At 47.2% G+C, this 27,997-nt stretch overlaps 1 protein-coding gene across 1 annotated transcript; it reads left to right on the top strand.

The window, feature by feature from the left end:
- The first annotated feature begins 201 nt into the window (after positions 1-201).
- Positions 202-27,939, top strand: LOC144095354 (uncharacterized). The gene is made up of 13 exons (XM_077629117.1): positions 202-295; positions 2,301-3,147; positions 3,400-3,801; positions 3,949-4,084; positions 6,575-6,722; positions 9,518-9,630; positions 12,116-12,295; positions 14,046-14,108; positions 15,767-15,858; positions 19,649-19,722; positions 21,829-22,057; positions 26,029-26,131; positions 27,455-27,939. Exons 1-13 carry the CDS (start codon positions 221-223, stop codon positions 27,810-27,812), a joined length of 2,820 nt encoding a protein of 939 aa, XP_077485243.1. The 5' UTR covers positions 202-220; the 3' UTR covers positions 27,813-27,939.
- The last annotated feature ends 58 nt before the right edge of the window (positions 27,940-27,997 follow it).

The following is a 27,997-nucleotide window of genomic DNA, read 5'->3' as shown; positions in this document are numbered from 1 at the left end:
CTGAACGCACTTATTCGGACATTTCACAGGACATTTAACTCTCGCATCTCTGTCATCGCCAACACGGGATGTATCTGTAGGCGACAGCCAGTTAAAAGCATTTTGCTCAAAACGCGCCGTATTCGACGAAAGTTCTTCCTGAAATGCTGCAGTGAGCGCTGAGATCCGTTTTCCTTCTGCGTTCGTTCTCTCCAGAGTTGCTTCCAGAGCGGGAGTGACCATGAGCGACTTCGACTCGAGTTCCGCTTCAGACGACGACCAGTCGAGCAAGGAAGTACTGCCAATCGAGACGATGGTAAGGAAAAAGCAAGGAGGAGCACCGGTACAAGAAAAGCTACACAGCCGAACCGGTGTGTTCGGACCACGTGCCCATTCCTTCAGTGCAGTTTGTAGCCGCGGTCTGTTTTGCTGTCAGTGCACCTACTATGGTGTAGAACTGTTGTAAAATGCTCCAAGTAAATAGTTCAAAGGTAACTTTGGCCAGTAAACGATATTGGACCGTAGCAGATACTAAAATACTACGAGACACTTTGGCAACTGAAGTGTTGAGAGGCGAAAGCCGACTGTTCGGTGACAATTTTCACTATGTCGTGACGACTTTCGGTGTATGTGACGTCACGTCGATCCCGTGGCTATATTGATATTCAAATGATACATCTTTCGGGAATCTTAAGTATTAATTACGCTTAATTACACATTTTTTCATCCAATTTGACGAAATCTGACCTTTTCTGACAATTCTGTGACAATTTTCGCTATGCCGTGACGACTTCCGGTAGATGTGACGTCACATTGTTTTCGTGGCTATTTTTATACTCATATTATACATCTTCCGGGGATCCTAAATATATTTACGCTTCATTACACATTTTGCCATCTAATTTGACACAAATTCGACGTTTTTCTGACTATTTTGTGATAATTTTCACTATGCCGTGACGACTTATGGTGAATGTGACGTCACATTGTTTCTGTGGTTACATTGACGTTCGCGCTTGTTCTTTCAATTTGACATTTTTACTTTAGTGAATTAACTAATTATTCTACAGTCATAAAACGTGGCTTCTAGGTTAATTTTTTCTCCTTTAACTGAAGCAACCATTGGGCCATTGGTTCTCTCCTATCTTTTGTTACTTCCCGAGTTAGCACGTGTGACACCCTCTGTTAACCGACGCACACGCAGACGGACGACAGTATGAGCCATTAGAGGCTTTCGCCTTAATACGCGCTGGAAATAATCTATTGAATTTCGTCTGTCGTCGTTTTACTCTGCTTGAAACGTGTGGCATCTCGTTTCGTCTGGACAATAGTATGCATTGCCGTATCCGCTGAAGTTTTCCACAGAAAGCACAGTTCCCGGTGTTCCCGGTGGAACACCGGGAACACCGGGAACACATCATCGTCACTACGCCCACTGCAGGGCAAAGGCCTCTCCCATGTCTCTCCAATTAATTCTGTCTTTTGCCAGCTGCGCCCACACTATTCCCGCAAACTTCTTAATCTCATCTGCCCACCTAACTTTCTGCCGCGCCCTGCTACGCTTGCCCTGTCTTGGAATCCACTCCGCTACCGTTAAAGACCAGCGGTTGTTCTGCCTTCTCAGCAAAAGCTAATCTGGTGCCTTCTTCTGGAGGTGAGCTTATGCACCGTCTCATAGCATAGGCAGGCCAGAGTACTGCGTAGGCTGCTGAGCTGTTAAGTCTCTTAATTTAGATAAGCAGGATTTGCCGAGCGGGTGACAGAGGCCTTCAGACACTAGCGTACGCGTGCGTCAAGCATTTCTAAAGGTTGCATGCGTGGCTCAGACGCTCAAGCCGCGCAGTGTGCGTTCCTACAGCTGAGACTTCCCAATATTATTCATCACTTAATTAAGTGTCTTCTCCTTCCCAAAATAAAATGCACGCTTTGACATGTCTCTGGGGCTTCAGGGCGTTTTCATTCTCACTTAGCTGTTAGCCGCCAAATTGCCGTGCCTAACTGCTCGGGGAAACTAATGCGGCCTGCTGCATCCTTCAGTAATCTGCGTGCCTCTTGGCAATTTAAATACGATTCGTGTTGACAGTGCTTACTTCGCATGCACAGAATAATTATCTTAGCGTCACATAGTGCACGTGTGGTAAATTATAGTTTTATAGCTCATCAAAAACAGTGCATGGATTCCCTACAACTCATTTTAGCGGCGTCAACACTGCTTGTGGTCGAAGTAAACATATACTTACGTATCTATATTTATGAGGGTTGATGTTGGCGAGCTTCCACATTATCCTGCTGTTACATTCTCTTTGTTTTCCTTTTTGTAGAAAAAGAAAGAAAAGGCTGTGGGAAGGCCCGTAAGACCACGGAAGAGCAAGTGGACATGGTACTACGACCTTAGTGACGAGCAGCGAAAGGCCGAGAACGAAAGGCTGCGAAAAGAGTTCGCGGACTTAGAAAAAGAGTTCCAGGAGATCGAGAAATATGAGCTCGTCATTGAGCCCTTCACCTACAAGACACGCGGTAGCTCGCTTAGTCCCAACACGCCACCGCCAAGATCTCGTACAAAGGAGAGTGAACCAAGCGTCGCACTGCCAAGAGACAGCTTTTTGTCGACGTCGCTCGCTACAGTCCCCCTCTCGGATAGTACAATGAGCGTATCAAGCAAGGGGTCCGAGCCCAGGCGGGTGAGGTTCCTCCTCCAAGACGGCTCCGTAGTATCCAGTGACGACGAGAGTTTTGTGCCGCCCAACAAGCGTCCGCGTAGTGGACGGACTCTGAAGTATGACGACGACCAGAGGCCGGCGGAGGAATCAGATGACACTGACAGTGTTGGCTGGGACAGCTCTGGCTCTGAGCAAAGCGATGAAAACAGCAGGCGCCACATTTTGCCTTCAAAAACATCCATGTTGTCGTTAAAACAGCGCTCGAGTAGTGGCCAAGACTCGGACACTTCGGCGTCGCTGACGAAAGCTGAGGTCATCATGAAGCGCAGGGAGAGGATTGAACATCAGCGCAGTCTTGTGGGAGATCTTCCTGGTTACAGAGGCCGGAGTTCCAGCGAGGAGTCTAGCGCTAGCCAGACCGTCTTCGCCAAACCTGCTAGCATTCCGCCCCATTCGTACAGCTTGGTAAAGAGGAGCCGGAAAGATGCAGCTCCTGCAGAAAGCACTGGTAATGTTTTACGTAGCTTTTCTTAAAGTTAATCATTTGCCGCAATAGTGCAAGAAAGTCCACTGATAGGTTGGCATTGAATCGCTTGGCTCTAAATACAGGCCGCTTTGAGAAGGCCTCAGATAACTTGCGCTCTTTTCCTTGCGGAGTAAGGTCCATCTGGCGCGAATCGGCATTGATTAGTCATCTGTTTCGCAATCACTACTACAGAATTTTCTATTTGGCAAAATCTTCTCCTTTTTCTCTTTACAGGCGTAGTTCATGAAAGCTTGCGTAGAAGGCTCTGGCCAGCAGCATCTCTGGGGGCTTCCCCTGTGCCTGTGTCCCGTCAAGCGCAAGACGACTTCGAGGACCCGCTTACTCCGTTCGGGCGCCTGCAGCCTTTTCAGGGAGAAGGCTCCTCTCGGCCTTCCTCTTTTACCTCCGAGTTTTCCAGCTTCAGAGTGGGGTCCCAGAAGGGCGGGCCACCGGTGTTCATCTATCACTCCACTCCTTTGGAGGGCATAAAGAGTTCTGTCGGAGTGAATACAGGTCGGCGTTCCTTCTCCTGGAGCCCACTTTCAATCAGCGGGGACAGACGTTCGCACTCTGGCTCCCGAGTCCTGGACAGGGGAGAGGACCTGGTTCAAATCAGGCTGTTCGAACATGACAGTGGTACGTTGTATATCCTACGCGTAAAGAATAATTTTTTCGGGGATCTTTGTAGGTGTTGGAAGACGGATTATGTGTCACGCATAAAGATTCCGGGAAGAGGACTCGGAGTATTCAGAGGATCTTGCGTTTCATACCTCTTGCTTGCAGCTGGGGGAAGCGGTGCGCAACGCCCGAGCGCCGGTGCGGTCCACGTGGACTGCGCTGGGACCAGCGGCTCACGCCTGACTTCCAGCCGCAGGGACCGCAGCTCAGTCGAGCCCAGGAGCTCCGTGGTCGCGGAAAGGTGGGTCCGCGGTTGGCTGACGCCCATTGCCCAGCTACGGGCACGCTCTTAAGGGCCACTCGGGACAATTTAAAGTTTTGCTGTATCGGAACATTGCCGCGTTGTAACCACAAGACGCCAGTTGCCACTGAAAACAAAGCTCATACAGGCTAGAAAAGGCCATAAAGACTGAATACAGGTGTTGCCATTGCTGGCTGATTGCGCAAGTGAACTGCGGCCGTCGAGATAGTTTTTGGGGGTGGTCAGAGGTCGCAAGTTTTAATCAAGTGAAGAGAAAATTTTCTCGGTTGTATATGCACCTATTTTGTTGGACAAACATCAACATAATGAAAAAGATAATTGATATTTACCGAGAACAAACATTGATATTGTTCCTTCATTGCAGAACGTATTTAATGGCTCCTTCCCGAATTTTCCAGAGTTTCTGAGCAAAAAAACAAAAATTTATTGGCACTCGGAGTCCCATAAAAAATAGAAAAAATGCACCAAACGTGCCCTACCAGTATCGCTGCCCAAGTCGGTCTATCACTAACTAGTCTTGTAATTTGTTACCCGGTAATTAAATTGCATATCTAGTTATTTTATTTACAGCATACTGCCAGCCTCATGTAGCAGGCTATAGTACACATCACAAGCAATATAAGACTTGATGGTAATAGCAAAATGCACCTTTCGAGCCTCACTTAACAACGAATCACCCATTCTCAGTAAATTAATAAATTAAGAGATAACCGTGTCGTGCGACATTTTCTTCAGCAGCAGCGTCTGCGATCATCGTAACCAGTGATTTTCATCACTGGCGGCTCACCTGAACGAAATATCTTCCAGCGGACAGGTTAAGCGGGGGTTATTCGAAAGTTGCGTTAGTAGTAGCATGAGTTTCGATGCAAAACGTGGCGATTAAACTGAACTTTATAACTATGTGCCGCCCTGTGATCGGGCTTATATGCGAGGTTACCGACAGCAGGGATGCTAGATGCCCACGACTTGTGTGCCGCTCTTTTATTTTGAGTTCCTTAATGCTGGACATATCAACGGTGGTTTTAATGCAGATAATGGTTTTCAGATATTGATTTTTTTTTAAAGTTCATGATTAGGTTGTATCATTACGGCCCATTACAGAAATTTGTTCATTACTGTTTCCCGCTCTAAGAAACTGTGAGATGGCAGCCGAGCTTGTATCTCGCTTGTCTCGCTTCACCGATATTTATGCCTCGCCAGTAAGGTGTCTGCCAAAGAAGGGATTACTTCAGCTGACTATTTGTAATCTTTTTTCCGTCGGTTAATCTATCTGTATTCCAGCCGTGGGCAGATGAGTGGCGACCAGTTCGTGAACGTGACTTCAAGTAGCGTTTTATTACTGTATCTAGCAACACTTTTGGATCTGCCTAAACTGCATCAAGAAATAGTCGCTCTAATACTAATGGTACCTTTTATTACACAGAGAAAAAAGTTTGGCCATTAAAACCTACTGTTTTTTCACATAACAACAGTAAGATTCAGTTTGTGCATTCATTCTACATTTTGCAGTAATGAGTTCAATGACGCAACCTAAACGGTTGGTCTTTAGGAAGTGAATACGGGGAAGCTTGATTCATGATATTTTATAATTCCTTCTGAAACCTAAGCGTACTTTTATATTAGGCTTTTGAGCGGGCGCTGGGCAGCTTTCCCCGAACATATTATTTGGAGACTAACTAGACAAACAGTACTATGCGATCCGCTACCACACCGCCGCTGAGTTGCGTACGGCAGCTTGGCGCCATGGATGTCATGGACTTCTACACTATCCGACTAACAAAGAGAAAAATGTATGGAAAAAGTGATGGAAAACACGGAACGAGTTTCCAGTTCCAGTTCCTAAAGTTTTTCATTCATTTTGAGCACATCGGCTGCAATGTTCGGCGCAGCTTTATTTGAGTGCCGTCGCGAAGTGCCAGTGGCGGGGATGTTCTGTTGTTGAGCCCAGAGTCGAGCATTCAGTCCGGTAGTAAAGTCGTTTTTCAACTCTGGTTCACGTTTAAGTATTTCGGGTATAGTTGTACTAAATCTGGGCTCTGCATAGGTGCACGTGAGTATACTGCGTCGGCACTAAATATACATCCCCTAAACCAATCGTCTTTTAATCGCCTGTTGGAGCCATTAGCAAGTCACAGAAGAATTAAGATTAGACAGATAAGATAAGGCAGTGGGCCTAAAAGTGGTCAGCAGTCTTCTAGAGATGTTCGCTGAAGACAAAATGCATAGCAATCTGCCGAGATTTTAGCTCGTAGTTAGCGGTATAAGGTGGTCTACGTCAATGGGGCAAGCAGATTACGTGAATTCGCACATTCAGCTCGCTTTACAGTGCGCACCTCAGATCCCTCATGCAGCTGGTCGATAAATGCGGACAGTTTAGCGGGAATAAAAAAAATATGCGGCATCTCATCTCGTACCGCCCCTTCCGCTCACGAATTTGTATCGCACGTTCATCGCGATGGACCTTCGCAGAAGCACCGTGATTCGCTTCGGCGTGGGCAACAACAGGGAGCTGGTGCTCGTGTCCCCTACGTCGTCAGCGTCTTCGGCCATTTCGAGTTTGTGCGCTGAAGGCGGCTCAGCTGCCCAGCCATCCGCGCAAGAAGCTGAGGAAGACCAGGTACGCTCCGTAATTGCTACCTTGTCCCGCGCATTACGTCTTGGTCACCTGTCTCGAGACACGTTCAGGCAGTTGCGTGGTATGGTCGCTTGCTCGTGTGCGCTATTTCATGCGCCCGTGTTATCGCGTATATGTCATCTATAGAGTTTGTGCGTGTTTGGACGTGTGCATTGAATACCACGTGGAGCTCAATGTATCATGACATCTTCCCGTCCCGACGGCACTTTCTGCCTGCTTCTGTCTTTCTTTCACTTTTTTTGCGCAGTGTAGAATAACAGGCCAGTGACGCTTCTCAGGCCGCTCTCTCCATATATATTTTTTAAATTAAACCCTCACTCTCTATGTTAGCGTCCTAGATCACGGGACTGTAATGTGATCCCTGACACCTAGGTGCAGTTTCGAGGGTCGCCGATCTATATTGTCAAGGGCGTTAACATCTTATTAAACATGTGCTATGAAGAATCCGAGCCTACCATGATTCCTAACCACTTTGTTCTCGGGGAGGTTTGTCCAGACTGTACCTATCTGCGCTGACTACGCTTGCCGCGGGGAGCACCGCTTGGCCGTTCCATTTGAACATCTATTGCATTCTTTTTTATCTTCCCCGGAGCGTGCGGTCTACCCGAGGAGCCCTGTTCACTCAAGACTCGTGGCAAAACACTAAACGACCTAACATATCATTAAACAGACGCGCAATGCTGCAAGGAACGCATACCGTCGAGCAAACAATTTTGTAGCCTATGTCCTCGCCAAAGTTGCGTGTTTTGAAGATGGCTAACAAAGTACAAGGATACTAAAACGTTGGTGCCGGCCCCTTTGTTTGTCTTCTATGTTACTGTCCCTTCTGCGCCCTCTTCAGAATATGTCACTAACTCTCTATTAATCATCTGGCCCAAGCCAAAGTATTGCTCATCGTCGAGAGAATAAGTGCAAGCACAAATTCATTACAGGAAGGGCGCAGCATATTTTTGGAGAGTTTCCCTCTGTAATGACGTATTATTGCGCTGGTTTGACGCATTGAGAGTCAGTGGTGTTGAACCAGAATTCTTGGTGCAGGGTTGGTTTGAGCACACACAAACGACAAATATTGTTATGCTGTGTTAACCCTTTTGCGGCTGCGCTTGTTTACGATTGTGCTTGCCATTTTTCAAACTGATTTTCGAAACGTCCAGAAGTGTTTTCGCGAATTCACTTATGCCGGCTTGATTTGAAATCCCTGCTGGACAGAATGGTATGGCTGTTCTATGCCTATAGCAGAAAGGATCGCTTTTAAAGGGGAAGAGGTAAATGTGGACGTCGCCAAGTTTTACGATGCGCCTAAGAAGTGCTGTCTGCTGCTGTAACCCTGACTTCTCTCACGAGACGAAATGTTTTGCGAAAGGACACGGTAGTGTAGTGAGTGTTCTTTGCGGAAACAGCTTCGGATCGGAAAGAAAATAATTCAGCATAAACATGTTTTTCTTGCAGAAGAGGCTTGCAATACTCACCTATGGGCAGAAACGTGGAGGCTAACGAAAAGGGTTAAGCTTAAGTTATGGACAACGCAGCGAGCTATGGAAAGAAAAATGATAGGTGTAACGTTAAGAGACCGGAAGCGGGCAGAGTGGGTGAGGGAACAAACGCGGTTTAATGACATCCTAGTCCGAATGAAGAGGAAGAAATGGGCTGGCACACATTGCACTCACGCTAGTGACACGCTTCCTGCGGTCACTAGGCGATCACTCGCCAGGTCAGTAGGCCTAACCTGCTTCGCATTGAAGAGGCAGCGGACAGTGGTTAGGAACTAGCCACTACTTATAATAAGATGCCTAGCGTTGTTACAGTTGCGATAAATAGAATAACGGCGCATTAAAATTAATGTGGTTTGTTTTCGCAATGCCTTCGGCAGCGAAGTACGCCGGGCGAGGACTGCCGCCAACCTTTAGTTAGGTTCGCTTCACCGTGTGGGACAGAAATGTGGCTTGAGCGCAAGAGATCGAAGGCCACTCTCAAGCACACCCGACATTCACCTCGTCCCAGAGTTTTAATGCACTACAGTTGCCAGCAGCTGCTCAAGCCTGGACAGCTGACTCATCTCTGTACGCGTCAACGAGAAGCGCCACTTGCAGGGGCAAGACGCGCAGTTCTATATACCGAACGACAGCCGGAATTGGATTTCGATTCACTGCGCCACTTTCCTAAAAAAAGATTTTACACAAGATTTTCAGGGGGTCAATCTGTGTTCGATATTACCGATAATTCCGAATATCCTGTTTTGATATACTGTCCGGGCTGTGCTGTGTAATGAGATGAACAATTAGAGAGGACAAAGGAAACAGAGTGGTTGAAGATACCTTTCAAAGAAATCGTGAAATGGGTCTGAGCAGGGTCCCATGTGGCACTAGCATATCCTAACTTTGTGCGAACGAGTGTTCTCATTCTTGTTGTTGACAATTCACGTCGAACATCGGCCTCTGATTCGCTATATTTGACACCAAAACGGGCGCCGAAACGGAAGCCAGAATTTCCGCCTCAAATATCTTTACATAAAAAAAACATTTGAAGGGGAATCCGCGTGACGGAATTAGTTTTAGTGTCAGCTGTTGTTGCGGTCATGTTGCGTGAGGCATGCATTATTTTAAGGTGTAAGAACCAAGTGGCCGATGTGAATCATTAGCAATTAATCGATATGTAAAGTGTCGCATCGGGCCATCGTTCATCTGAGCTATAGTGATTGCTCATTTTGCTTCGTGTGTGATGGCGCATGGATGGGTGCGGACGGGAGGACAAAAGATTTTTCTTTCTGTCCAATACAGGAAGAGAACCTGCATCGATTTAGTGAGCCCGAACCCGTGGACGCTCTAAGCCAACTGCTGAAGTTGTGCGGCCAGATGACTCCGGTTACCTTTGAAGATGCACTGTGGCTCAGGTGAGTGGCTGAACACAAAGGCAGCTTTGTGGAACCAAAAGAATTGGAACATGAAGCCGTGGAGGCTGCGGAGGTATTATTTTCATGGAACCCTACCACCGGTTGCAACAAAGTCTGCTCGCGCTACACACGTCACCACCTCGACAGGAAACAATAAAGAGAATGCATGGAAGAAAGCTTTTTCCCAACGAACGACGCTGCTCGGAGGACTGACTGCATAAACTTGCGGTCGGCGATTACGGTCGCGGCCAGCGGCATAACCGTGAAACTTCCGTGTGAGGATGCCTTACAGTGTTGTTTTTTTGATGTTTCGTTACTTTTATTTTCGAAGTATTGGTAATTGACAAAACGTTACTTAATATTTATCCCATCACCGGTTGCGCTGCATGATTATTGTAGGTTTATTTTATTCGCACAATTAAGGACAGGACGAACGTACAAGTGGCTGCTCTGCGATCTTGATCGCTGAACGATTGGCTCGTTCGCATCCACTCATGAACAATCATATGGCGCGGAGAAAACCTTGTATCCGTAGTGTTGCGCCTGGGTGCATGTTAATGAGCAACTACGTCAATTTTTTTTTAATATACAACACCTGATGGCATTCCTCCAAAATCATTGGGCTAAGCGGATATGTAAGACATACACGAAAATGTTTGATGAGCCATGGCTTCACGGTTGCATTTTTTGTAACCTGAATCCTTGTGGTCTCTACTGCTTTCTACGTGATGTTTATTCTCATGTCATTAACATACCGATGCCCTTAATGTTTTGCCGTTTCATGAATTTCTAAGGGGGATTATGGCCTAGATTACCCTTATTAATGCGAAAACATTAATAGTCCCATTACGAGTAAAGCTGCCGGCGTGTGTGTGTATTCGCGGATGGTACAGAAAATCCCAACGATGGCAAGAAAAATAGGGCGACGTCATCATGCGGTAGTATGACGCACACAGCCAGCCGAGCATCTCCACATCAGGCAATCATATACATTTTGTTTGTCTATGTATACTCGACACTGGCCGACCTCCATGAGTCGCCAGTTTTCCGGACATTCGTTCCAAAAATTTGATGCAGTCGTTAGCATTCCTGGCGATGTCATATGATTTCTGGTTGCATATACTTTGCATGTGCTAGTCAAGATAGAGGCTAGCTTACGACAGGGATCCAAACCAACGACATATGTACCTTCAATTGTATGCCTTTCCAGACTTTCGTGTAAAAATTGTTTATGGTTTATGGTTTATGGGAGTTTAACGTCCCAAAGCGACTCAGGCTAAGAGGGCCGCCGTAGTGAAGGGCTCCGGAAATTTCAACCACCTGGGGTTCTTTAACGTGTACTGACATCGCACAGTACACGAGCCTCTAGAATTTCGCCTTCATCGAAATTCCACCGCCGCGGCCGGGATCGAACCCGCGTCTTTCGGGTCAGCAGCCGAACGCCAAAACCACTGAGCCCCCGCGGCGGCTAAAAATTGTTCAGAAATTTAAGTTTAGTTTATGGGGTTTGAAGCCCCAAAGTGACTCAGGCAATGGGGGACGCTGTAGTGGAGAGGGCTGTGAGTAATTTTGACAACCGGGGACAGTTCGTCGTAAAGCGTTTTGATTGGTGTCATATGCACACATGTGTGTCTCCTCAAAGGGAAAGGCGTCTTCCCCATCATCCTAAAAAAAAAATTCAATTCTTGTCTCACAAGCGAGTGCAATTATCATCAGAAAATCTCAAGGAGGAACCTAATATTCCATCGTACAATTCAAATAACTTTAAAGCATGTACAAACATTAAGCGTAAACAGTGCACCGGATGACAGTAATGCTTTCGCGTTCGCACATGTAAGCAGTCGCAAGTGTCTCCGCAGAATTTTTTCAACTCCTGCTTTAGCAGTTAAGGGACTGTGAGCGTGAAGTGATAACTGTGGTAAAATTACATTTCACTGCTTCATGTCCTGCCCGAAACTGGCACGACGATTACATTAACCATTGGGTCCGCGCCCAGCGTAGTGGAATGGGGCAAATCGGAGAGGTACCTCGGATGGATCAAAAGCGCGGTAAGCCTTGATCGACCTGTGGCTTTGCGATTTTTCTCGGGCGGGCAATAGATGCACTTGTGAATGCCGGGGTATAGTCCTACGCAGCTTGAAGAAAAAAAAGTTAGAAGGTCGCGTCTCGTGTGACAGTTTTGATCGTTAGCCATTTAAATAAAGGGAAGAAATTCAGCGCCTAAGACAGAAAGGAACACGTTTTGAGGGCCAGGGCCGAGTATACTCGTTAGCGGGATCCAGCTTTCGCGTGCCTTTAAAAACAGAGTAAATGCGGCAGATTCAAGAGGGAAAGGCTTGAGGAGGCCGGCTGCATAACGCAGCGCGACAAGACTGGTGAGGTGGCTAGGCGACGAGTCGGCGGTTTTTCTTTGCGGATTTCTTTGTTCCTCTTGCCTGGTTGGCTGCCGCCGGCAACGCGTGCCTCCTCACTTACCACTATGCAGAGGGGGGTGCCTATCTTCCCGGAAGCTGGGCGAAGGCTGCTCGGCAGACGTGTACCTCATCAAGCGAGCGGGCGTCGGCGAACGCGCTGTCAAGGTGGTCCGCATAGGCGGCGAGTGGAGAGCAGACGCTGAGAATCCCCTGTCGGTCGCAGCAGCCATCCCGGAGGTGGTCATCGCAAGGTAAGCACGTTTTCAGCTAGTTTTCTTAAGCATAAAATGCTTTTTACTCTCATCTTATGCGAACCCAGGCGAACATCGAAAATCGCGGCGAACTAGAGGCGGAACATTAGGCGAAACTCGAAGTTGAACGCGGAGCCAAACATGAAGCCCAACCTTTCTCATACATTCCGAAATGTTCCTTCCGAATGGCAACGCAGCTAAAAAAGTGCCTAGGGCGATTATGCTTCTCATTCATCCAATTATCCGGGGTAGGTGCTATGCGCATCAACGATTAATGCTTTTGCGACTGCGCAGTTTGTCGCCTCGCCAGACGACAAGTCTTTCGCGGCACTAGACCATTCGACCCTCGCCGCACTAGACCACTCGACCTTCGCCCCAACAGACCACTCTACCTTCGCCGCGGTAGACCACGCGACCTTTTGCAAACTCGTTCTTCGCTGCGGTAGACTACTCGACCGTCGCCGTGACAGACCACTCGGCCTTCGCCGCACTAGACCACTCGACCTTTGCCGCGCTAGTCCACTCGGCCTTCGCGCGCCAGACCACTTGTCCTTCGGCGCACTAGACCCCTTGGCCTCCGCTGTGCCAGACTACTCGACCCTCGCCGCGCCAGACCGCTCGGACTTCGCCGCTTCAGACCACTCGACCTTGCCGTGCTATACCACTCGACCTTCACCACGCTAGCCCACTCGGCCTTCGCCACGCAAACTACTTGGCCTTCCCGCACTAGACCCCTTGGCCTCTGCCGTGCCAGACCACTCGACCTTCGCCACGCCAGACTACTCGGCTTTCGCCACGCCAGACTACTTGGCCTTCAGCGCACTAGACCCCTTGGCCTCCCCCGTGCTAGACCACTCGACCTTCGCCACGCCATACCACTCGGCCTTCGCCACGCCATACTTGACCTTCGCCGCACTAGACCCCTTGGCCTCCGCCGTGCCAGACCACTCGACCTTCGCCACGCCAGACTACTTAGCCTTCGCCACACTAGAAACATTGGCCTCCGCCGTGCCAGACCACTCGACCTTCGCCACGCAAGATCACTCGGCCTTCGCCACGCCAGACTACTTGGCCTTCAGCGCACTAGACCCCTTGGCCTCCCCCATGCTCCTCACTCGACCTTCGCCACGCCAGACCGTGCGGACTTCGCCACGCCAGACTACCTGGACTTCGCTGCAATAGACCCCTTGGCCTCTGCCGTGCCAGATCACTGGATCTTTGCCGCGCTAGCCCAGCCGCCCTTCGCCACGCCAGACTACTTGGCCTTCGCAGCACTAGACCCCTTGGACTACGCCGCTCCAGACCACTCGGACTTCGCCGCGCCAGACCACTCGACCTTGCCGTGCCAGACCACTCGGTCTTCGCCACGCCAGACTACTTGGCCTTCGCCGCACTAGAGGGGCGCTTCCAGCCACGAATGCACCCCTGGAAGATACTATGCATGTTGCCCAGCTCGAAGAATAAGCGGGCGAAGGCGTGGGTGCGTTTAGCAGCCTAACACAATTAGCTAGAACAATCGATGAGGCATCGTAGAATGCTTTATGTTTCCGCTTGTTTCTTTTTTTTGTTGTTGTGGGTTCCATTAACGACGATGTTTGACCAGTCTACATGACTGGCGGTGCTGTCTTTCACATACGGGTTAACCTTTGGCCACTGTTACTTTCACGCTTTCACTGCTTCGTGCTTCGTTACTGCATTGCCTCTCCGGTAATATAAGCCGTCTTCATTGCACATTGAGTTTCCATTTCAGAGAACTGAGCAACTTACGCTTCAACCCGACCAACCAGACGTCCAACTTCATCGAGCTCAAGGGGTAAGCTCTTCCAATAATTAAGCTCTTTTTTCACAGCACAATTGTCCATGCGCGTGGCGACTGCGCGTCATTGCACTTTGACAATGCATGCACCATAGGAGACTGCTGTTAAGGTTATTTCTATGCTTTGCCTTGTATATGTGTATTGCATACACAGCCATTAAATGGTTACCGTGTGCAACGCGCTCCCGGGAAAGGGTACATAAGGCTGCACTTGTTCCGCGGAACCCGTTCTGTGACCATGACTGGTCGATCGGGGCGTTTTTGTGTCAGCGATTTTCGCTGGAATTGCAATGTCATTCTTGCGATGAACTAAACAATTTTCATGGATAAGTTTTCTCCTGGGTTATGTTGCGCAGGGCAGCATAGGCATGCACATTTTTCTCCGCCGTTATTTCGTAATCCCTTTTAGCACGGCTGCCGTGGTGGCTCCGGGGTTATGGCGCTCGGCTGCTGACCCGGTAGACGCGGGTGCGATCCCGGCCGCCACGGTCGAATTTCGATGCAGCCGAAGTTCTAGAGTCCCGTGTACTGTACGATGTCAGTGCACGTTAAAGAACCCCAGGTGGTCGAAATTTCCGGAGTGGCGTCCCTAATAGTCGCTTTGGGACGTTAAACCCCCATAAACCATACCAAACCTAGCCTTTTAGCACGGAGATTCTGATTGTCTCTTCGACTGTAATATTAACCAGTCGTACAGACAGCGCTGCGGTTGAAGAGGCGGTTATTGAACCGCAAATTTCTAAGCGGTAATTTTGTTGAGTTTCAATAGTTCTAGCTTTGGACTCGGCTTAGTGACTGGCGTACTGCTATGGAGCAGAACTTCATCATCATCAACATCATCATCAGCCTGACTACGCCCCATGCAGGAAAAAGACCTCTCTCGTATCTTTCCAATTAACCCTGCCCTGTGCCAGGTGTGGCCACGCTATCCCCACAAGCTTCTTAATCTCATCCGCCCACCTAACTTTCTGCCGTACTCTGCTACACTTCTTTTTTCTTAGAATCCCCTCTGTTACCCTTAAGGACCGGCGGTTATCTTGCCTTTGCATTACATGCCCTGCCCCAGCCCATTTCTTCCTCATGATATGCAGTTTCGCAGGTTTGCATAGTTCTCCGTTTTGACGGCAGGGGAGCCTGTCCGCTTTCCCCGAGAGCATACGGAAAATAGAGGGATGTGGTCCCGATCACTACTGTGACAGTGAAGCCGATAGTCATTTCATACTCTCCCCAGACGTCTTTTCGCGACGAGGCAGAGCTGCGGAGCACGCAACGTGAGGGCGCCGTACGTAAAGTGCCTTCGTTACACAATCCTGGTATCGTTGGCTTCTGGGAGATTGGAGAGCGCCGGATATTGAAAGGGGTAAGATCTAAGCTGGCATAGGAAAGTGGGCTCTTGAGCCAGAAATGGTCTGTGCAGACTGAAAAGAGTAAGGGTATGAATCTTAAAAGTAAGCCGTCATGCTGTATTTTTCGGAGGTTGCGGGTATGCGTGGTGGAGAGGCGTGGGTGGAAAGAAACCAAGCACACGATAGTAAGGCTGCATGCTTGCCGTCTTGTAGATAATGACATTGCCAGTAGCGGGTCGACTTGAGCCGGGGATCGCAGGTTCTTCCGGGAGGAGCGTTAAGTGCGAGAGTATTCTCTCTCTTCCGCAGTGTGCACTGCGTCCAAGGGCCCTACTCTGCTGAGCTGATCAGGAGCTGGAAGAAGTACAACGCACAGTTCTGTTCCGAAAATGAGAATCCTGGTAAGTCGTGCACTTTCCCGCAGCCGAACGTGTGTCCACACCTGATAAAAGCCGGAGAGTGAGGGAATAACCCGGGCGCAGCTCACCTTGACAGGCATGTGTAAGTCGCGGGTCATGCATCCACTCTGGTGGGGCATCTTTTACCTTCTACTAACACTCAAAATTTTAAATCCACTAAGAAATGTCTATGTCCGGCTTAACTGTGAAGCGTGTGGCCTATTTTGCGTCGCTCATAATTAGGTTTTAGGATATTTTTTTGTAATAAGAAACGTTGAATAGCAGTACACGAAAGCCATTTTTGCGCTGCACTTGTGCCACTAGGTGGACATCAAGTCAGAGTCAAAATCCTCGTGATTAAAATGGGTAAAATTTTTATTAACTGTATTTATTTTGCATCTTCATTTTGAGAACTAATAGGCAGTTGTGTTTTTTAACTGCGCCATCTGGTAGATTTCTTTCAACGCGTCCCTGTTTAGTGATGTCAGGCTCCAAATTTTTAACTCAGTCGTTCTGATTACTCATTCCAGACAGTGAATACCGGCGTAAAACTCCACACCAGTATCATGGAGTGGTCGCAGATTGCATCCCATTTGCTAGCATGGCAGTCAACTGAAACTGATAGCTGTTGTTATTTCACTCTTGGCTAGCGTGATCGAAGGATTGTCATACGCAACAGATGCCTTACACGATCGAGGAGTATCCCGGTGCTCCTAAACAGGCTGCGTGCGTAATTTTGCGGTCTGTGTCAAAACTGGGAGTCAGGTGTCTTTGGACACGATCTCGCAGCGATAATCTCGGAATATCATTGGCTATAATTGCAAAACCAGATGAGCTTGCAATACAAGCATATCTGCTAACTGCAGTTACTTAAATGGCTACACTTGAAAGAACGCGAAAAAAGGTACGCTTGGGACAGGAGCCACCAGCGCTGACTAGCATTGTAGTGCAACAAGTTTAATTCGTGAATACCAGAGGCGGCAAGAGATCCGAAGAGACACGATGCAGAAGAGACGAACTGCACTACTGTACCAACGCGGGCGTGTTGATACGTGGTCATACTTGCCACACCAGGAAGAGCACGAGCGCCGACTGGCGGTGACTCTTTCAGTCAAACCTCATCAAAAGAGATTTTGTCTTTTTGCCTTCTCTGTGTTTCGTTTTTTCTTGAACAAGTTTTCTAGTGATTCTTCCTTCCAAGTAATTCATTGCTCTTTTTTAAATTATTATCAATGGTATGGCCGACGATATCGATGACTAAGGGTGAAATTGTTTGCCGATGATTGTGTCCTATACAGCGTTATAAACAGTCCTTCAAAGCGAACTGTGTTGATTAAATTTTTTTAAAACTTACGGACTGGTGTGAGAAGAGTGGGATGAAGTTTAGGTTTACTAAAATTGTTTTTATGAAAAGCCCTTTGCTTGCCAATTACCATGCTCTGGATCAATAGTTCATTCACTCTGTTGCGACTGTTAAATACCTAGGTCTAGCTATTACAATGTCAAATAAGACAGGCCTGTTAGCAACACTTGAGCCAAGTCGTTTAATGAGCTTTGTATTCCTAGCCCAAAATTAAATATGTCTGCTTCAAGCATTAAGCTCGAAGTACGCCGCTCTTCAATCGCACCGGTTCTTGAGTATGCTCCGACAGTATGAGGAGGAAGAGAGACTTTAATGATTAGAGGAGAGCTGCTTCGGGTTTGGGTGAAAGAAGAAAAGAAGATTGTGAAAAAGAAAGAAAAAGGGAGAAAGAAAGGGTGAAAGGTGAAATCAAGCGTAATCAACACTCACGCACTCACAAACACACATGATTATCAAAGGCTGTTCACAAAACCCGTGTCCCTCGCGCAGCCGAAGACGCATTACTACAGAGTTTGAGGACTTGCTTCAGGTGCACGGGGCCGTCCTGATGGAGTCCTAAAGCACTTAACAGTGCCTTGCAATGTTTATTAAAAATTTGGCAGTGGCATATCAAGTGTTGAAGATGCTCACGCACACCACATGTCGGGCACAGAGGACTACTTGATGCACGAATTTTATGTAGATAGAATTTATTGAAGGCAACGTCCAGGCGAAATCAATGCCGGCAATTACGATCACGTCTATCTAAATTGCATGGAATACGGAAGTCGCAAGTGAAGTAGATACGAAGAAGGGGTCTATATTGACGCTGCGGATCACACGACAAAGAGCGTTGCGTCTGCCAGGATTTAGTAGCCAGAATGGCAACCTTACTATACCAAGGATATTTCTAACAAGATCGCATCCAACGTCTTTCTTCTAGCTTTATGTTATCTGATAACTGGCCAAATTCGCGAATCGCTAGTATCCTGATATCGCTCACTTAAAAACAAAAAACCCTCATGTCCCCTGTCAAGTTGCGAGGCTGAGATGCTTTTATTTGCTCTATCACAATTAGTGTGGTTTGTCATGCGATACCTACATTTTCACTGCACCACACAAATCAATTAGAAATCCACTGTAAGGTAATGCGGCCATATTTCGCCAGAACCAATCTCTATCAAACATATCAAACATCCTGTATTCCCTTAAGAGAGCACCTTTGGGACTATTTACCTCCATAGATTGCCAAATTTTTGGAATGAAAAATTGTTTCATGAATTGTTACTGCAGCATGCAGCACATGTTGCAAACCTCTCCTACTTGGGCAGCGCTATTGGCTGCACTATCTGCAAATAAAAATATCAAAACTAAGCTTGTCGTAAATGTAAATGGATACAAGATTCCTTCCTGTGTTGTCCAGGAAACAGGCCGGTGAATGATAACTAACACGCTGCATCGTGTTAGTGCAAGAACTACAGCAAATTATTGGTGGCAGTTTAAAATATGTTCCTAAAGGCGCTCTGCCAAAGTGATGCCGCAACGCAGGCCACGTAGTCGGAGAGAGAACTTGCATAAACGCTCCATATGTGCGCACTTCCTTAACGCTAACAGCACGAAAAGTACAAAATATACACAGAAAGAAGCGGCGAACAAACGAATAACCAATGTGCGAAAAGAAAAAAAGAAAATGACGTCCATATTTCTCGATTCGCATTATGTGTCACTTAGCGGAAATGCCGACTGTACTTAATGTGACTGCTTTTGATTGAAGTCCGTCCTGTTGGCAGATCATGCAGGAACTTTTGCCACAGGATTCAGTGTTAAATGGGCGCAGCTAGAACTTTGTAGGACCGTGGTCGCATGCCCAGAAATGGCTAGAATTTGAACTTGCGCTATGGTGTAGTGTAGAGATGACAGGTTATAGATGTCAACTTCAAAGATGCAAATACGCCTAAAGAGACTAGAAACGCACAATGTGCCCCTCTTTGTTTCTTCGCCTGTTTTTAATTTCTACAATTTCTGACCAACTAGATGAAACTTCCCGTCTTCTCTATTTTTTTCTCGAACCGTCCTTATTTCAGTGTGGTACTGCAGCCCGCACTTTACTTCAGGTGGCACAATCATTTTTACATCAGTCCGATTTTTGAGAGGACGATAGTGGCAACGAATCCACAGCTGGGACGTTCCAATAGAATTGGCGGGTATTGGCCTATTTTACATTCAGTGAGTCTTAAAGGCCTAGGCTTGCCTCAGAGCAGTTTACCTTGAATTCAAAGGTCACTTGTGTTTTCGTAAGAGTGCGCTGCGTTGGATTTTTTCGCTCATTCATTATTCAATTCATTTCATCACAACTGCGATGTCCGAATGGCGTCCAGTTCCCCGCGTCTTTAACTTTTTGTAAAAAGAATAAACCTAATTGAAAAAAGTCATTGCCGTTGACATTTTCAGAGTCATTCGAAGCTGCGCAGATGTACGTACTCTCCGAGTTCGAACACGGTGGAAAGTCGCTGGAGCGCTTCAAGGTAACAGGACCGGTCAGGGAATAAGTTCCCTGGGTAAGCGCGTCTTAATAATGAGTGTTGGCACATCTGTAGTGCTGGCAGCTTCAAAGACCACAGCTGTACGACTGCCTAACAAGCGTGGTGCAAATATATTGAAATTTAACTTAATAGTTGCGACACTGACACGTAGGGCTGCTATCGCAACTAGAGCTTTCTCTCAATATTCACAAGAATACAAGTTTAACTTCCGGTCGTGGTGCCGAAATTCTTACGGAGGTGAAATAATGAACCTGCATTGTAACGACAATTGCACGGGCGTTATACACCCTTTTTACCCTTTTATTGGTCCTCTCAGAAAAAAAACACAAAAAAACATAAATGAAAGAGAGAGAGAGAGCCTGGACCAGCAACACTTTACCTGGCTTAAAGGCAATAAAAAAAGAAAAGGAGCTACACACTAAAAAAAACTTAATTTAAGGAGAAAAGAAGCAAATAGAGACAACAAAAAAACATAAAACCCGAAAGGCACAGAACAGACCTCGACTTGAGTGGTCAGCGGGCACGCCTACTGAGCCGGGTTCAATCCCGGCCGTGGCGGCCACGTTTCGATCGAGGCGAAGCGGTAAAGGCGCCCAATGCTGTGCAACGTGAGCGCACGTTAAAGAGCCACAGATGGTCTAAATTTATCCGGCGCACTCCACTACGGCGTCCCGCGTAGCCTATGTGTCGAATCGGAACGTTAAGCCACACAATTCAGAGATTGATTTTGGCGCACCTCTTAGTATAGCTAGAGCTGTAACTTGTAAAAATACATTTACTGAAAATACGTGGAGCACATCGTAGTCGGCAAGTAAAATCTTTTGAAATATCACCTGGGATTGTGTTGTGATCGTTAGCTTGTAGTCGACAGCGGCTAGTGCGATCGTTCATGGGATCACGCTTCAGTGCACTGCAAACGATACCTAAAAAATATCCGTTGCTTTGTTCATGGTATAAAACTGCGCAAGAGCTCATGTCTACTGGCGCTTATATCAACTTGCGCTCACAGTGGCTTACGTCCTTTTCCACTAAAACTATGAGACTCAAGTCTACTCGCAATGATGTCCGCTTACACTTGTAGCATTTCACGACAACTCATACTGTGTGTAGCTTACATAGCCTTCGAAACGTGAGCCCTGTAGTCTTTGGTTTCAGACACACTGGCACCGGAATCAAGTGTTCCTTGAGAGAAACGCGGTCGTCAGTTTTCGCGGCAGATTTTGTGTTATCAGGCGTGATGTAGATGGCTGGGGGTGGTAACGTCGAACCCTGACCTCGCGCTCGTCACTCAGGCCATTTCTGTAAATTTGTACACGTCTTCCCAAAATTTACCTCTTAGGGTCAGTGCGTATGTACCCTTAGTCTTCTTTCTTCCTTTTTGTCCACCGACATTCCTCACTTTGTGCCGAAAAACGCACCCGCAGCCCGTCCACTTAGCCGCACTGCTTTATCAAAGAAGAGAAGCATTCTTGGCTCACGTTTACGTGCTATCACTGGGCTCCCTTTGTAACCTGTGTTCTCGCTCACAATCATAAAAGCAAAATAGTACTTACAGATCTGCACTTTTTAATCAAACTGAAGGGAGGGACTCAGATTCTGATGGACTCCATGAAATGGGGCTAATGAAGATTGGACATGCCGTGGTATGTTAATATACCTCAACAGATTTCTTTCTGTGTACGTGTCTAGTCTCTACAGCGGCTGCTCAACATCAGCGCATTTTTAGAGGTTGGTGAAATGCTTGGTAGCGTACCGCTACGCAGTGCAGTCGACAAGCGCTTCAGAAAGGAAGCGTGTGGTTTTAAAAAACAAACTTTATCAAAGCCACTTTTGTTATTCGGTTTATCAAGACTACCGAATTTCACGGAGAACTTCAGAATGGCGCATGCCATTTGTATTCAGGAAAATATTTTTAGCTCCTATAACAGCTTCTTTGCGAGGTCTTCCTGATGGTTTTATTTGTAGCGAAAAGTTAGATTAAAATATAACCCGTTCCCGAGAAACAAGTAAAGAGAAATGCGTCATATACACTTTATACAAACCGGCGGTGGTAAAGGGTTTCACTCTGACTCTTCAACGACTTCACAGGGGAGTCCCGAGATGTTCCAGAGTGTCTTCCTGCAAGTGAGCTTCTCGCTGGCGGTGGCCGAGTGTGAGCTGGAGTTTGAGCACCGAGACCTGCACTGCGACAACGTGCTGCTGCGACGCACCTGGGACGAACGAGTGCGCTTCCTTCTGCAAGGACGTGAAGTGTGCCTACCCACAGCGGGTGTCCGGGCCTCCATTATCGACTACACGCTGTCGCGCATGCGCAAAGGTGCCCCTTCTTCTTTCACTTGTGGCCGCAAAATGTGTCTCTCAGAACACAGCGCTGCATTCATTGTTGATGGTTATTGTTTGCACCAACCCAGCAAAGTTCAGTGCAGAAATAAAGCATCTCTTATATCCTAGCAAGCTGCGGCCGACTAACATCTGCAAACTTCCAAATCTCATCCGCCCATCTGACTCCATTCCGCCCCCTGCTATGCTTGCCTTGTCTTGGAATTCACTCCGTTACCCTAAAGGCGCACCATCTTTTCATTGAGTGCTCTACCCATGGCCTTTTCTTCTTCGTGATCTCAGTTAGGATATCATTTACTCGCATTTGTTCTCTCTCCCACTCTACATTCTGCCTGTCTCATTATTAACACTCTTATTATTATTTAGCCTGCGTGAATGTCAGTTTTCTCTCGGTTAGCGCATGACGATTAGGGGCCGCTGCAATGGCTTTGAACGTGCAGGTTTCCCTCTCCGGAAGTTTATTCACCTGTGTATATCGTTTTCGAGAAGCGACATAGGCAATCACACCGACATCTGGTAGATATGCGTGTAATTAATTAAAGGGACAGTTTACTGTCGGAGTCATGTCTAAATGCATATCTGGGAATATTCTGATAGATCCAACCACACGGTTGCAATAACGAGGGCATCACTGGGTGTTTAGACTAAAGCTGATATTTTAAAGCGTCAAAGAAACTTCAGGTCCGAGCGCTCGTCGTCAGTCTTCTGCCCTTTTCCTTGTGACCTTTGCGCTATTCACCTCCCGAAGGAATGTCAAACGAACTAGTACTGATTGCAATTTTTGCTCTGTATACATGGCTCTTTAATACTACCACTTTCCTTTTGGGTGTTTTTCTATTACCGTGTGCTTCGGATACTTTAAGTCGTCATGACGGCTTTGGCTATGATGACCCGACAGCACTACACCAAATGTACATCAACACCGAGTCTGTACGAATGAGATGCCATGGCGGCTATCCCCTTTCTTTTACATTGTAACTTATTCGTTTGAAATGCAGCCTTAACAATGAATGTTCTCTCAAGTGCCACATACAGCCGTAGGGGCAGACGCAATACGTCATATTTTCACATGTGTTAATAATTAGGCTCACAGGAAGACAGCGGAACGCTTCCAAAGAGAACTCTTTACCTGGGTGTAGTCTGTGCCCACAAGTAGGGATCAAGGCGGCGGTGGCGGCGCTAGCATGAAGAGCACGCGACGAGCCTCGGGACCAGGATGCGGATCGCTCTCGGCCGGGCTCATTTTCACCCTGTAATGACCAGGAAGGATTTTATAGGTATTGACCCCTTCGTCGCGGAAATGTGCACAATGGGGAACGATTTATAACTGAAAGGATGATTACAGCAAACTAAATTTAAGCTCGGTGGTAGGTGAATGCCGAGGGATTATAAAACTGCGCGAAAACGCGTATATGCGTGTTGTAAATCAAGAGGAAAATTAAAACCCCTTCATCACCTACCAACGGACGATTACAACAGCAGAACTTTTTTTTTGCGGTTAGGGCTAACTTTTGCATGACTTTGTCATTTAGGAGACCTTATGCATACCTGGCGGTTGACAATTTGATCTTGATTTCAAAAATACGTTGGCAAAATTTGTTTCTTCACTATGTTCGCAATTCATGCAATTCTGCTAGCACAAGTGAAAAGATTCTTCATTTTTATCTCTATCATAGGTGACACGTCTGGTATCAACAGTTAGACTTCACACTTTCGAGATAAGACAGCAGAAATACTGACACCTACCTCGAAGGACATAAACTGCCGCGTGTGATCGTGATGGGTAGAGAGCGTTGTAGTCGCCTTTCCAGCGATAAACACAAAGTGATAAGGTCACCAGTAGGCGTCGATAACCAAGGAACGTGAAAAAAATGACAAAATGCTTGCGGCATTATATACAGCAAGTGCGACGTTGAATGCGGTCGAAGGTAAAGAGAGGTGTGTCTTTGAGAGCCCTCTTCCGCTACCGATGGCTTCAAGCCAGTGGGCGTGAGCTTAGTTACCAGCGGTGGCGAGCTATAGTCTTATAATAAAGGCATTACCCTTCACCTAACTCCTTTCTCATTTATTCTTCTTCCATAAGAAACAAATATAACAGTTAATTTCCCCTTAGCTATCCTTTCTTTCAATGGCTGTTGGCGTGAATGCGCCCTCTTGGTTTACACCTTTCCTGGGTTGACATGAGGCGCAGTCGTACAGTTTTAAGGCGTCTGCTTTTCTTGGCTCATGATTGGCGTGGGCGGATGTTGTAGACGGAAGTTGTCCGCACGAACTGTCAATCATTAATTGTATGGTAATTAAAATAAAATGTAAAAGTTGAATAACAAACAGTTAAGCAACATATGTGTAGCTAAATAAAAATCAAATAGTAAAAATTAAAATAATAATAGGAAGAAGAAAAACAAAATAAAGTAAACAAAGACTATAAACGTAATAAAAGATAAAAAGAAAAATGAAAAATATTTAAATATAACAAAACTGCACAATGTAGGAAGAAAGAGAGGAAGGGAAAGGCTTTCGGCATATCCTCTCTTAAGCAGACAAGTGCAATTCTGAAATTTTTTAAAATAAAATACTGCTCGAGCGCCCGCTGGCGTTATAGGGCCAGCGCCAAATGACGAGGCAGAGCAGAAAGCGAGTGAGGGTAAGGGCATGCGCACGAATTCCACTGCAGCAACGAGCGCCGTCTTATATGGTTCTTCTTTGTGGGAAGCAAGCTCGTCGGCTGTTGCACTGTTAAGAGCCGAGCACTGCTGAAAATGGCGCATATACACTTCCTATGCTCGTGCGAGAGCCCCGCTTGTGACTGATGCATGCCTGCCTCAGAAACAAAAAAAAATCGGCACAAACACTTCAGACTGCTTACGTGTGAGAAAACGTGAAAGCATTAAACTGCTGAGTCATGCTACATTGCAGAACGACTGAGACATGACTTTAGGCTTACGTTTCCTCATTCATGGCTACACATGTTCGCTTACATGCGTTGTGGCCGCGTACAGCAGCGTTCTGATATCATTAGAATTTCGTGCCATGGACGGCGACGGACACCGGCTCTTGTGCTGATGGGATATATAGTGCTGTCGCATTAAAAAAATTAAAGCAGTCATTTCAAATGCAGGGTCCCCAATGTAGGAAGCATTTCTTAGCTGCGAACGCGGTATTCTCAAAAGAAAAAAGGTTCTAGAGGAGCAGATTTTAGAAGCTGCGTCATTAGTGTAGCCACGAAGACATGTGTGCTTGATTTCTCGAAACAATTCTAATCACAGCTTAGTGCGATTATGTATGTTGTTGTCATTTTAGAAGATCTGTGCTGGTAAATACTTGGGCTGGGATGGGCTTTCTGGAAGTTGGAGCAGTAGAGTTTAATAGGAGTAATAGGAAGCTGAAGTATATTTTTGGAATTCGCCGAAAATGGACGAGCAATCACCGTCGCAAAAAGCTCTCAAGGAAAGAGGTGTAGCGCTACTTCTTGATCCTGTTATGAAAAGTATTGATTTCGCCTCCACCGAAATGCGGACGCCGCGGCCTGGATCAGACCCACTTGTCGTCGGACTCGGGTGCAAAACGGTATAATCATCGATACACCGTGAAGGTGCAATATAAAAGGGTTCCCGGATATAATTTTTTGATGAGAACGCGACAAGGCTCATGTTCTATAGGTGGCAGTGCAACAGGACGTTGAGAAGAGCGATTTTCTAACACCTCTAGATTCACACTGACGCCCTGGATGTCTTTTCGGGCGCGTGCTTTGGTTGATTTGCGCGCGAAATAAATTTCAGTGATCGCATGCAGCGCGTAGTAATGTTTTTCTCTCCCTTTTTGCAACGCACTCTTCAGGGCCCTCATATTAAATAAATGAAATGAATTAAGTTTAATAAGTTGACGTTACCTCACATGACAAGGCACATTTTCTAGTTACTATTGGATGCGCTTGCCCTGCGCACACAGGTGAAAACGTGATCTTCACCGATCTGACTCACGACCGCGAATTGTTCCGGGGATACGGAAGCTACCAGTACGACATCTACCGAACCATGAAGACACTCAACGGGTGAGCGCTCTGCCCCACGAAACGCACTACCGGGAACAAGCGGTTTTCGGATGAGTGACAGAGCGGTTCATCCTTAGTACTCTCGGCCAGCTTCGGCTTTCGCGGATGGGCACAGCCACTTAAGCCTGTACGCGCGCATTTCTTTTTTTTTTTTCGTATGCCGCGCCTCCTGCGTGGTGCGTTACGAGCAACTTGTAAGCCAGAAAAATCTGTCTTTGTTTTAAGAAATGCGTTTTGGACATGTACTGATTTGTTTCTTCAGCGTTTAAGTATATCATTTACCGATTTGAAGCTACAAGAAGTGAAAGGAACGTCATTTATGAAGACTTTAAACCGAGCGAATGAGGGCGGAAGCTGGGCGAGAACCGCCTTATGTTACTTGTACCAAGGCTGCCAGAACTGAGGCCCCCGTTAAGGCATTGAGCAGACAAGGCAAGGTAATTGAGGGGTTCATTATGACATACAAATAGTACGTATATATGTCATAACGAGCCCCTCCATTCTCTTGCTTTTTTTGCTCAATAGCTTAATGAGGGCTCGAGTCTGGCCGTCTTTGAGCCATGCGTAACATAAGAGGGTTCTCGCAAAGCTTCCATTCTCACCATTCGATCAGGTGCTTCGTGACATTCGCGGCAATTAAGGACGTACTACGTCCGTCACTGTGGACGAGGGTGTCACTGGTGAACACTCTCAAGGTTAGGTTACACGGAACATGAATACCCCGGAAGTAGGAGATTGGGCAGCCGCCGCCGTAGCTTAGTTGGTAGAGCATCTCACCCGAAATTCGGGGATCGTGGGGATGGCGCCCACCTGTGGCATGTGGTTGTTTTTGTAGCGATAGCTACATTACGGGAGCATTCCGAGCCTTCGGCGTGGCGGCGCCGCCACCCTGTGGCTGCGCCGCTGCGCTGTCAGGTGGTTGGTCACGCTATGCGGAGCAGCTGCCGGCGGCGCGGCGCCGTGGCTGATCACGTGGTTCGCCACGTGGTTGGTCACGTGACCAAGTTTCACTCGGCCAGCTGTAGCTGTCGCGTCACTCCACGTTTAACCAGAGCTAAACCACCGCTAATTTTTTTCTTCTAGTTCCTTATAAACTATCTTTCACCGATAGAACAATTACAATATTAATTTTCGTGCATCCGCATGTATGTCATTTCGAGCCCCTCAGTTACCTTCTCGTCCTTCATTAGACCAACGTACTTAGGTTGAACCTGCATACGATTTGTAATAAACGAGTAACTATTGGGTAGCATGCGCATTGCATGCGTATCGGTCCGTTTGGGTGGGTATGCTAATGAGTAATTATTCCTCCTTTCCTCGTAGAAACAACTGGGAGGCGTACAAGCCGGCCACCAACATCATCTGGCTGCACTACCTGCTGCTCAAGATGATCAACAAGAGCGCACCGCGCTCCAAGCGCTACTGTGACGAGGGCGGGTCGGGTGCGCGAAGCGCGTTGGCCGCCTGGGCAGAATGTATCCGCGACTTCCCGTCGGCGTCGGCATTCGTGGCCCAAAATTTGCTTCCTCAGCATTCGCCTCTACCTCTTCCTGACTCTTGGTCTTCTCAGTCTCCTCCTCAGTCTCCTCAGGAGGAGCCCCGTCTCCGAGAGAACCATAGGCGGCCATTGCCTGCGAAGGCTACGTCGCACCCGATGCGCCTTCGTGCTCGCCGCACGTGAGCAGACGATTACTGGGACCCGCTCCTTCGGCGAATTTGCAAACATCCGCTTTTCGCGCTCAGTACTCAAAGTTCGCAACCTTTTTCTGTTCACGCCGAGTAACGCTTTTGGAGAGGTCTACCTGCTTGGATTTTTTACGATATGTTCTACAGGGTGCTTAGAGCACTTGGCGTTTAGTTTTCCTT

The sequence above is a fragment of the Amblyomma americanum genome, chromosome 6, assembly GCF_052857255.1.
Source record: "Amblyomma americanum isolate KBUSLIRL-KWMA chromosome 6, ASM5285725v1, whole genome shotgun sequence".
NCBI lineage: Eukaryota > Metazoa > Arthropoda > Arachnida > Ixodida > Ixodidae > Amblyomma > Amblyomma americanum.
This window is presented reverse-complemented; position numbering and strand designations above follow the sequence as displayed.